General features: G+C 46.0%; 1 protein-coding gene across 5 annotated transcripts in view; it reads left to right on the top strand.

Moving 5' to 3' along the window:
- The window catches only part of FOXI2 (forkhead box I2), a 77,079-nt gene extending 68,424 nt beyond the window's left edge, over positions 1-8,655 (top strand). For 4 of the 5 annotated variants that reach the window (XM_045024727.1, XM_045024729.1, XM_045024728.1 and 1 more), the window contains exons 3-4: positions 7,110-7,424; positions 7,888-8,655. In XM_045024727.1, the coding sequence (XP_044880662.1) occupies positions 7,110-7,424; positions 7,888-8,438 (866 nt within the window). In that variant the 3' untranslated portion in view covers positions 8,439-8,655. Of the gene's footprint in view, positions 1-6,823; positions 7,425-7,887 lie in introns of those variants that run through there. The other variant, XM_045024726.1, reaches the window with a different exon arrangement.
- The last annotated feature ends 3,823 nt before the right edge of the window (positions 8,656-12,478 follow it).

Below are 12,478 nucleotides of genomic sequence, written 5' to 3'. Positions count from 1 at the left end.
GGGCTCCAAATACCAGAACTAAAGATCTGCTGGTATTGTGTGATTTCTATTTAAACCCTGGCCCAGGCTCTGTGGAGCCTCTCTTTGCTCTGTTTCAGGAGTTCCACCCTCTACTGGGAGTTGCAGAGCTGTGTTTTGCGGATATTGCGGGTCTGACTGATCACCCATTCTGGGGTCAGTCAGGAAGGAATTTTTCCTCCCATAGGGGCCAAATTGGCATCAGGCCCCAGAGTTTTTACCTGCCTCGCAGCATTCTGGAGGCTCAGTTAGGGTAGAAGTACCTGATAAGGATGTTAGTATGTCGCAACTCACGGCTGGTTTCCAGTCCAGTTAAAGGATTGGTTCCCACAGGTAAAAGATCTGGCGTTTTGCTGACAGGCCTTGTACTCATGGGAGAGGGAAAGACTTTTTGGCCTTTGTGGATCAAAGATTCTCCCCCTTCCCCCCACATCCTTTAGTACCTTCTGTTCCCCTCGTGAGATTCAGATGATGGAGTTGAGTCCCAGGAGCAGGCTGAAGAGTATCTACCCCTAGTTATGGGTTATATGATGGGAGCCCTGTAACCCCTGCATTGGAGCCATTTCAAATAGCAGGTATGGGGGAGTCTTAACGTGGGTAACCCATGTTAAGTTGAAGAAAGTTCTGGACTGCTGCTTAAAATCCACCCCTGTGTTTATCCTCATTGATGCTGTGCCCAGACTGGCTGCCACTACATCACATGCAGTGAGAGTTGAACACTCCCAGTAGCAAAAAGCATGTCTCCCAAACAGCACAAATCCCCTTCCTATTGGTAACTTAAATTACCTGCTTTTTGCTACTGGATGGGGAGTATGAGCTATTCCAACTGCACTGCAACGCTTATTAAAAGAAATGCTAAACAACAACAGCACTGAAAACTTCGATATCAAGTCTTTTCCCACAAGGAATTTATGCTTTAAAATCTAAAGTGTGTTCAGTGCCCCTTAGTCCTCCCTGAGTTTGGCTTTGAAAATATGCAATGAGTCAGAACTCCAGCAGGTGGCAGCAATCTTCTTTCCTTTCATTTTAGTGACTAATCTGCCTATAGGTCTGACATGCATGTACCATGTTCACATCTGGAAATTACATTTTCTATCCCTTGCACTTTTAGTTGACACCCATCTGTCTTTTGTAACACAAAATAAAACACCCAACCTTTCAACCAAATTATTATAATCTATCAACATATTCACTGCTACTTAGAAAAAGACAATTGTTCAGGTTTGGTTATCTCTAGCCCACTGATCAGCAGAAGGTAATGAAATATTTATTAAATATCTTAAAATTATATATCTAACAGTATAACATTTGGAGCCAGTTTGCTCTCCAGTATAACTCCTCTGAAGTCGGGAGGACATAGCTCTTTTCTGATGTGAATACAGTAAGTTTAAAAATGTGACAAATTTTATGGACATATATTGCCTTCTGTGTCCACTCACCTTCTTACTGACATGAATTAATCCATTTATAATTTTAAAATGTATCTGTCCAGATACTCTAGGTGCCCCTCCAGTAAAATAATTTCACAATAAGTGAACCAGCACAGAGTCAGCCTGACTTCACCTAGCTTCAACCCACAAACTATCCACCACAAAATTCTATCAAGTCTCACCCCAAAACCTATATATATAGTCTCCTAAACCCTAATGCTGTCTCAAAAGTTTAGGAAAACAAATGGACCTTGCAGAGTATCTTGAAGGTCAACAGATCTAGGTTCTTCTATCAAACCAGGATAAGGAAGCAAGTTTCAGGGTGGAGAGCCCCTCAGTGAAAACTGATGAGGCATAACCCAGAGTGGGTCATGAGGTGGCTGCTGGTGAATCACCCCCTGGAGGATGATAGAAGCAAAATCTTAGGGTTTCTAGGACGCAGTTGGAACCTAGGGAGTGAATGAAATAATAACTCCCTCCTTGCTGCCTCAGTCCCTGCCTTTTTCCCACCCCCCACAGCCACTACCTGATCCCAGGGTAGCTCCCAATCCTCAGCCTAGGATGACCAGATAAACCAATTTTATAGGGACAGTCCTGAATGTTGGGGTCTTTTCCTATTCCCCCCCCCCGCCCCCTATCCCAATTTTTCACACTTGCTGTCTGGTCACCCTACCTCAGCCTGTCTCCCCCGATCCCCACCTCCACCCCCATTCCTCCTGCTCCACGGTCAAGTCCTGTGTAGGCAATCCAAGCAACACTTCAAGAGGCTGTGGAGCCATCTTCACAGCATCTTGCCCCAGAGCTGGGCACTGTGCAGGTGGGGGAAACAGAGCAAGGGCAAGTCCCAATCCACCCATGCCCCCCCATATACACAACATTATGCCAGATCCAGTGAACATGTGGCTATTAGTGATACCTCCTACTGATATTAATAGATATTGTTCCTATCAAAGGCAGGACTTGGCACACATTGCAGTCACAAAAAAAACAAAGGACTAAATTTTGCCTTCTGAGACACCCCATCTTTCAGAGGTGAGTGCATAATTTCAACTGACATCATTTAGTGGGCAAGGGGTCATTTGGGGGAAATGTATGATTTCTCATGGAGAACATCAACATTTTCATTAGGTAGAATAAAAAGATATAATGGATATAAACCCCCATGCTTCAGGGCATAAACCATCCCTGTCTATCTTCCACTGGAAAGAAACCAATCCCCTAAAGATTTCTCACATCTCTGTAGCATCCATTACTGACCAATATCAGACAAAGGATACTAGACTAGATGGACTAGTGCCCAGAACTAATATGGGAATTCTTATGTTCTGAAAACACTATTCATCTAAAACTCATAGAAGGAGGCGATTAATAAGACTGGGAGTTTTCAGCTTGCAAAAGAGACAACTAAGGGGGGATATGATAGATGTCTATAAAATCATGACTGGTGTGGAGAAAGTAAATAAGGAAGTGTTATTTACTATTCTCATAACACAAGAACTAGGGGGGTCACCAAATGAAATTAATAGGCAGCAGATTTAAAAGAAAAGGAAGACTTTTTTCACACAATGTACAGTCAACCCATGGAACTCCTTGCCAGAGAATGTTGTGAAGGCCAAGACTATAACATCATTCAAAAAAGAACTAGATAAGTTCATGGAGGATATTAGCCAGGATGAACAGGGATGATGGCCCTAGCCTCTGTTTTCCTGAAGCTGGGAATGGGAGACGAGATGGATCACTTAATGACTTGTTCTGTTCATTCTTTCTGGGGCACCTGGCATTGGCCACTGTCGGAAGACAGGATACTGGGCTAGATGGACCTTTGATCTAACCCAGTATGGCCATTCTTATGTTCTTATGACAGCCATTTCATTCCGCTAATCATTTTTGTTGCCCTTTCTGAACCTTTTCCAATTCCAATATATCTTTGAGATGGGGCGACCACATCTGCACACAGTATTCAAGATGTGGGCATATCATGGACTTATATAGAGGCAATATGATATTTTCTATCTTATCTGTCCCTTTCTTAATGATTCCCAACATTCTGTTCACTTTTTTGACTGCTGCTGCACATTGAGTGGACGTTTTCAGAAAACTATCCACAATGACTCCAAGATCTGTTTCTTGAGTGGTAACAGCTACGTTAGACCCCATCATTTTATATGTAAAGTTGGGATTACATTTTCCAATGTGCATTACTTTGCATTTATCAACATTTAATTTCATCTGCCATTTTGTTGCTCAGTCACTCAGTTTTGAGAGATCTTTTTGTAGCTCTTCTGGGACTTAACTATCTTGACTAGTTTTGTATCATCTTCAAATTTTGCCACCTCACTGTTTACCCCTTTTTACAGATCATTTATGAATATGTTGAATAGGACTGGGCCCAGTACAGACCACTGGGGGACACTGCTATTTACCTCTCTCCATTCTGAAAACTGATATTTATTCCTACCCTTTGTTTCCTATCTTTTAACCAGTTACCAATCCAGAAGAGGGTCTTCTCTCTTATCCCATTACCACTTACTTTGCTTAAGAGCCTTTGGTGAGGGACCTTGTCAAAGGCTTTCTGAAAATCTAAGTACACTGTATCCACTGGATCCCCCTTGTCCGCATGCTTGCTGACCCCCTCAAAGAATTCAAGTAGATTGTGAGGCATGAGTTTCCTTTTCAAAAACCATGTTGATTCTTCCCCAACAAATTATGTTCATGTATGTATCTGACAATTTTTTTCTTTACTATAGTTTCAAACAGTTTGCCTGGCACTGAAGTCAAGCTTACTGTCCTGTAATTGCCAGGATCACCTCTGGAGCCCTTTTAAAAAATTGGCAGCAGGGGGAGGGATAGCTCAATAGGTTTGAGATTTGGCCTGCTAAACCTGGGGTTGTGAGCTCAATCCTTGAGGGGATCTGGGGCAAAAATCAGTACTTGGTCCTGCTAGTATAGGCAGGGGTCTGGACTCAATGACCTTTCAGGGGCCCTTCTATGAGATAGGTATATCTCCATATTTTTATTAGCTATCCTCCAGTCATTTGGTTCAGAAGTTGATTTAAATGATAGGTTACAGACCACAGTTAAGTATCAGAGGGGTAGCCGTGTTAGTCTGGATCTGTAAAAAGCAACAATGAGTCCTGAGACACCTTATAGACTAACAGATGGATTGGAGGATAAGCTTTCATGGGTGAATACCCACTTCATCAGAGGCATGTAAGACTACAGTTAGTAGTTCTCCAATTTCACATTTGAGTACAGGTTGCACCAGGAAAGTGTAGGGCTGTGATAGCCTCCTCGGTCTGTGCACACAGCTTAGAACAAGGTGAAGACCCGCTGAAGTAGGCTAAGTGTGGGAAACTCATGTGTATTGGCACCGTCCCCTTGTGACAAGTAGCTGTGCAACCTCTTCATGCCTCCTGTGATCTGATCATCTTCAGAGCTCCTAGGAAGTTCCTATCTGCAGGACTAATGTGCTTGAGTGGCCCTCGGGGTCTCATGCAATGGGAAGTTTGAGTACACAAGGAGAGTAGGATCAGGCCAGTGGCAGCACCCATGTCTCTAGCTTGCTGGCCCCTCCCCTGGTCTCCCATGTATGTGAGCACCTGTATAGGTGAAGTCAGTTTGCATTCTTGGACGTGAGGTGTATACACAAGTTGTGTGCCTGAGTTTGCAACTCTGTCCTTGGAGCTATATTGCACCTGCCCCTACTGTATTTCCTTTGAAGGTTTGTTTGGCCTCTGCTTGGCTGAAAACCACAGGGTGGTGGCAGTGTCCTTCCCACTTTGTTTAGAAAACATGATTAGGAAATATGTGGAAATTTAATAGTCTGGCTTAAATCCACATATTGTTGAGAATAAGCAAGAGCTGCACTTCAGCAGCTCTTTCAGGCAGCACACGCGGGTGGAATAGCAATGGCAGGGAACCCCCGAGTCCCGCTGTTCCGGTTGTGATGGGAGGAGGGAAGCGGGAAGGAAAAGCACGGACTGTTTCCAGTAGCCCTGATCTCCTCCTCCTCCCCTGAACTCAGAGGGGAGATAGTAACTTGAGCAACGTGGGCTGCCAGCTTCTCCGCGTTCGCTCCTGGGCGATAAAGTGATGGTCCCTGCTGCTGGCGCCTAAGGCGAGAGCAAGGATTTCTGAGGTACAAACGGGCTGGGCTATCGTTTGCCCTCTCCCCGCGGCCATCCGCCTGGCTGTTCTTCGAGCACGGCCATCCTGCAAACCCGGCTCCGCTCTGCCGGCCTCCGCTCCGGCTGTGACCGAGCCGCCCTGGGAAGGGGCACAGTTCTGCGCGCGTTCCCAGGCTGGGGATCCGGCAGGCTCCGGGGCAGGAGAGGCGGGGAAGCTGCAGCCCTGCGGCTCGGGGGGCGCCGGTGAGCGGCTTGCCCTGGGGCCGTGCGCCCGCTGCGGAGCTGGCCGCTGGGGTTAGCGGTCTGGGGCGGGCATCGCTGGCGGGCGCGGCGGCTTCGCACCGTGTGTGCGTGTCGCGCAGGCCCTGGGGTGCCGGCGGGCTGAGCAGAGAACGGGGGGAGGGTGGGGGGTTGGGGCTGGCTTGCAGAAGGGGTGTGTGGGTGTGTGTGTGTGTGTGTGGCACGGGACGGGGGCGGGCTGTGTGGGGCTGGAGCGGTGCAAGGCGGGTTGTGTTCTCTTGTGCAGAGGGTGGGGTTGTGAGCACGGAGGGTGCTGCCCTAGGAAGAAGGCGACGTCGTGTGCAGAGGGGTGTCGGGGGAGTGCAGAGGGATGCTGAGTTCAGGGGTCTCTTTAGAGGGTGGGGGGTAATGCAGAGGATGGGGTCATATCTGGGTCGTGCAGAGGGTGCAGGATGGGGGTATGGAGAGGTGCTGCGGAGGGTTGGGAGGCATGTGAGGGTGCAGGGGGAATCTGTGCATTGGATGGGGTATTATGTGAGTGGGTCGGAGGGGGCGGTGCAGAGGATGGGTGTGGTGCACATGGGTTGTGCAGAGCGCGGGGGAGGGTGGTACGGAGGCTGTGAAGGGGCCGGGGGCGGTGCAGAGAGCGGGTGGGGTTGTGTGGAGGTTGTGCGGAGGGCGGGATGGTCTGTGGGGCGTGCAGGAGGCAGTGGTGAGGTGCATGTGGTAGTAGTGTGGGTTGCTCAGAGGGTGCGGAGAGGCTGTGCCCAGGGTAGGTGTGGCAGCCGGTTGGTTGGAGGGAGGTGGAGTGGCGAATGGGCGGTGCTGCCCCCTGCTCCAGCTCGTTTCTGCTATTTGCTCTCTGGTTTGAGGTCGCCTGCAGCCTGAGTCTACCCCAGGCCAATATTTAAATGCCTTTCCCTAGTGCCTGGGAGCTCAGTAGTCCGAGATATCCAAGGCTGATGATCTGTGCTCCAGTCCTTCAAACTCCACCGATCACAGGGGATTATGAACTCTTTGGGGCAGCAGCCCGCAAATCCACAGTCGGCCCCCCTCCAGCATCCCAATGCGCAGGATTTACTGGATATGGCGGTGTACTGTGACAACCTAATGTACCCGCAAAACCTGCACCACCATCACCACCACCCACAGAGGCCATCAGCTCATCCAGCAGGCTATGGGCTGAGCGAATATAGCCCCCCAGCAGCGAACCCCTACCTCTGGATCAATGGACCTGCCATCAACTCGTCTCCTTATCTCTCTGGGACTAATGGGGCTTCTTTCATCCCCTCAGGTTATGGGACCAGCCAGAGACAGTTCCTGGCCCCTGCATCGGGCTTTGCAGGAGCAGATCTCAGCTGGTTGTCTCTTTCCAGCCAGCAGGAGTTTTTTAAAATGGTGAGGCCCCCCTACTCCTACTCGGCTCTGATCGCTATGGCCATCCAAAACGCTCCGGAGAAGAAGTTGACCTTGAGTCAGATTTACCAGTACGTGGCCGAAAACTTCCCTTTTTACAAGAAGAGCAAAGCTGGCTGGCAGAACTCCATCCGGCACAACCTGTCCCTCAACGACTGCTTTAAGAAAGTCCCCAGGGATGAAGACGATCCAGGTAAGGGAAACCCCCTGCTTCTCCTAAGTGGGAGCACGTTGCCTACAGGTCCCGTGGAGCGAAGGGACTAAAGTCACACCCCCGCTGGCATTTGCAAATGCCCGGCTCCCGGGCCCAGTATTATGTAGCCGGGACTAAAATGAAAGCACTGAAGGGGAAGCGGAGACGCGTTCGGGTGCTAAGCTCCGGGCCTGCCTAACGTTAGCACGCTCGCTGTAAGCGCGGAGCACCAGCTTGTGTTGGGGGGCGCGTGGCTTGGTACCCGACTGGTCACCACCCCGAAGCTGGCTGTAGCCGTGGGGCAGGGGACCGGCGCCTGCATCCCTGGGGTGGGAACACAAGCTGGGAGCCGTCTGCTCCCCTGCCCTGGGAAACCATCGGTCAGGCATTGAGTACCGGGGCAAAGCCCTTGCCGAGCGGTGCCCTCGTCCCCTGAGCCCATGTGCTGTTCATGTGTCCACAGGGAAAGGCAATTACTGGACCCTGGACCCGAACTGCGAGAAAATGTTCGACAACGGCAATTTTCGAAGGAAGAGGAAAAGGCGCTCGGACGCGCACGGGTCCGGCGCCCCAGGAGTGCCTGGCAAAGCGGAAGACAAGAGCGGCGGTGCCTTGAAGTCTCCAGACTCCTCCAGCCCGATGGGCCTGGGCGCCCCTGCACCGCAGAACTCCCCCGGCTCCGGGAGCGGCCCCAAATCCTCCCCCACGCCGGCGCTCGAGCGGAGCCCGTGTTTCTCCAGCTTTGCCTCCAACATGCGGGCCATTGTCAATGGGAACCACGGCCTCGGCAGGCAGCTCTCGGGAGAGTTTGCACACGGAAGGCAAGATGTGCCTGCTCTGAGTTCCTGCGCCGCTCCCAGCAGCGGCGCTGCCCAGAACTCCCAGCTGAGTCCCCCGGCCCACTCGAGAATGAGCTACTGTGCCAGCGGGCAGCAAAGTGGGCTCAGCATCCCTCTCATTAACAACTTCAGCGTCAATCAGCTGATCTATAGCAGGGACGGGACAGAAGTTTGAATTGACTGTGAAATAACTTCGGTGCAAATCACAGAAGCCATGTTCTGTGCCTAGAAGTTTGTATATACCATGGTACTCAGAACAGTTTCTTGTTAGTTATTGTGCCTTAGAACACACACGTATAGACTGAGGTGTCCCCACACCCAGAATCTTATTCAGTAGTTTGTTTACAGTATTGATACTATGCATACAGATCTAGACGATTGACCTTAACAAAATGCACTAATACACAAGATGAGAATATTTTTGTAATATATATATATTATAATGGTTCTGTACAGCTGTTAGAATAAAGTAAACCTTTTTTTAAAATAGAGATGAGAGCACCTAGACTTGACATACCAGTGTAATGTGTTGCTGATCTATGCAATTGTAGGTAACAAAAAGCTCCCCAATCGTGGTTTGTTTTTGTTTTTTTTAAATTCTAAAGTAATGCAAAACTATTTTCTTCTTTTCTAAGTTTTATGGAATTATAACATTTTGCCATCTAATACTTACAATTAAAATGGCTTTTCCTTACAGACGACAATGAGGTTTATTTCTTCTTTCAGGTTTTTCCGTTTAGAAAATGACTTCGGGGTTGCAAACTGTAAATTGTTCTGCATACACTGTGTATTTTTTAGTCTGAGGGGCACCAGTCCCCGAATGCTAATGTTGGCAATACCAAAAAGAGGCTCCTATAAGCTTGGTATAATTGAGATATTGGACACACTATATGTATGGTATCCATTTTATTCTTCTCCAGATTTTAACAGCATGACCAGAGTTTGGTTTAAACAAACGGGTGCCTTCTAAAACTAAAATAATGACTACAAATAATTATCATTGGGAATTTAACACAGAATTGAAGCCATTTAACTGCAAAGTTGTTCTCCAGTGCTTTATTACAATGTCAAGTAAACGTTATTATTGCCTGATACTGATCTTGGAAGTCTGGTGGCTGTCATCGAAGTTAACATTTGTTCTGAAACCTGTTGAGCAGATAAAGGCTTTCGGTCAGATAGGATGGAGGGGGAATGGAGCGGAATTCAGCGCGTTGTCCTGGGATGCAGCAGCTTTGCTATCAAACGCTCGTGCGAATAAGAACTGGAAAAGACTTTCAGGTCTGGTAGGAAGGTCATTCGGAATCGAAACGTCAAATACCTGAGATTAAACCGATTTTTCGAAAAGACAAAATGGGGGCTAAGGCCCCCCCCAAAAGGAGAAAAATATCACCTTAATGCGGCTATTGGAAAACTCCATTTCTAATTCAGTCTTTACTCAGGGATTTTGCTTCAGTTTGGGCCTTTATTCAGGGAACCGGCCATGAAATTGATTTGTCAAACATAAAAAATGACTTGTAAATACAACTGAATTGGGGCAGATCCACAACCAGTTTATACCAGCTGAGGATCCGGCCCTCTGACTATACTGTAGTCATGAAATGTTTGCTTTATTTAAAAAAAACAACAGTACTAATGTTCCTTCCACTTAAATCTCTCTCAAGGCGCCGGTGGACTTGAAGGAGCACAGAGCCAAGGAACCATTCTTGATCTAATGCGAGTCTAACTGCCAAATTGTTTACCATGGCTGCAAGCGCTAGGAAGATAGTTACAGCTGTGCAGAGTTTCCCTGCAGCAAGGAAAACGTACAACCTCCTGCAATGTGTATGAAGGTCAGAAGGAGACTTCACTAGTGGAAGGATTTGTGTTAAGTAAATCGAGTCTCTCTTAATACCTAGCTTGACAAAATAATATTTTAGGACGATAGCCGACTACTCCAGGTGTGCCAAAGGGGGAGAAAGAGAATCGCATCTTACGCTGTGAAAATATTTGTGATACTTTAGCACCAGGTGTTTTTCTTCATTCTACTTGTTGTTCATTCCCCTCTACCGTAATAACCCACCAATATCCTGTAAGCACTGGCTTACAACGAACTGGCATTTAAAATATTGGCCTTCAAAGAATTGGACCCAGCTAGGATTTCAGCAGGTTAGAAGTGTGTCTTGTCTTTCTACCTTGCGGAGGTTTAAATATACAAAGATTTCAAAGCTGAACTTGTAATTTGGTGTCGGTTAGAACGCGTTTTAAGTTTCTGCTTAACTTCAAATAGAGCCTGGCTGACTGAGGCATAAGATGTGCCTCCATTGTTGAAATAAACCCAGCCGTGAGCAGAGCCCGCAGTCCTTATTTTGTTTTACAGGGCGTAAAATCCGGTTCCTTGTTTTCACACTGTGGTACTATCAGCAGGTTCGCGTGTTGAGCGTCCAATCTTCAGGACCGTTTGTAAATAAACTCTTTTATTTTTTCAAACACAAAAGATCATCTTTGTGTCAGCCCATGGAGCTGACAATAATTTATATGAAGAATTTCAGATTTAATCGAGCGTCCAAAATTAATCCGGATCCCCGCTGCGGAGCTCTTTAATTACTGGTTTCCTGAATGCTAACCTCTTCAACGATCTTTTTTTTTTTCCTTTTTCTTTTTTTCCTGTGGCGGGGGGTAGAAATCTAGAGGACAATCCCTGTTCTCCCACCCCAACTTCCAAAGTTCTTCGATCTTGTATCACACTTTTTCCTGTGAGTCATTGCTTAAGAAGCATGGACTTTTGTAACTTAATTGCCAGTTTGGAGGGGGGGGGAAAGAAAGCTTTATTTCTCAGTATTAAAATTAAATCAATGGAAGGGAGTTATCTGAGACAGGGAAGCTTGCAGGGTATTAGTTTACCATTCGGGGTAGTCATAAAAAACTAACGCCAACAAACTTTTCTCCTAGCTATGCCTGGTGCTGCAACATGTCTGATGTGGGATAGTACTTGCGGGAGATTTATTAAAAGAGAATGATAATTATTGCTTTAAAAGGTCGTGTTCTAATTTGTCCTTTTCTAAGTGCTAACTGGAGAAAAGACTCCGAAGTTATAAATACTTTTATATTGTAATACAAGAAGCTTTAAACAACTAAAAAGCTAAATCTGACATTGCAGATTTTAGCTACCAAAGTTCAAACTTCTAAATCACTTGGTTGCTTGTCAATTACATAAAGCTGGCTCAGAGCAATGGCTCTAATTAGTGAGAGAGAAGTGTTTGGGCAAAAGTTCAGGTTAAGTTTGTACTTTTTATTAAATATTTGATAGGAATCAAGATAGGTTTGGCTAATACTACTCACTTAACTTCTTACTGCCTGGTGCCTTTTTCCTCTTTGTTTTAGATCGTGCTTTGAAGGTCCTTGAGTCTGAATAACAAACAATATTATGTATTACATAATCTGTTAAAATGAATTTGAAGGCTCCACCTCCACCCCTGGCACATGATAAAAATATAGGTATGGTAAAAGAAAAAGCTGGATAAATTACTGATGTAACTTGGATTCACTTGTTGAAAGATATCATGCTGGAAAATGTGTTGGTTTTCGAAGCAGCAAGCATAAACAGTACTACAACTAAACCTAAGAGTTTAAGACTATGTTGGAGTGTTTGTTTCCAGAAAAGAGTTAAAATATGCAAGATTTATGTGTAAGGCTTTTTCTAGCTAGACAACTGTCTTAAAAGAGAACCCAACTCTAAAACAGGCCTAGAATGAGACTTAACTGTAGCATTTGACCAGTGTCGAACTGCAGTCTTGTAAATAACATTTAATGGAGCAGTTGCGAATACTGCATATGAGAAAAATTGCTATTTCGAAGCTTGGCTATTAAAATAGAGCAAACATAATCCCTGTATTTTACCTGTATTTCTATTTCTAAAACTGTCAATTAAAAACAATATTTCACGTCTAATCGCTAAATTTATTTTACATGGTCAGAATAAAACACAACGGTTCAAAATATTGTTTCATAGCGTTTCAAAACAGTAACAATTGGCTGTAACACTGACGTTATTTGTTTGCAGTACGTTTAACTTTAGTTGCTTGCTTATAAAATGCTGGTTAATACGGTAAGTAAATTACTAATTTTCAGAATAAAGTGGAGAGACAAACTTGTAGCGTGATAAATTCCTGTTGCTAAATTTATTGCAGCAAACGGATAAAGAGAGACATTAAACTATAAAATCTGCTTTTAGGTTCT

The sequence above is a fragment of the Mauremys mutica genome, chromosome 7, assembly GCF_020497125.1.
Source record: "Mauremys mutica isolate MM-2020 ecotype Southern chromosome 7, ASM2049712v1, whole genome shotgun sequence".
Taxonomy (NCBI): Eukaryota; Metazoa; Chordata; order Testudines; family Geoemydidae; genus Mauremys; species Mauremys mutica.
Note: the sequence above shows the minus strand (reverse complement) of the source record. Positions and strands in the feature narration are given on the sequence as shown.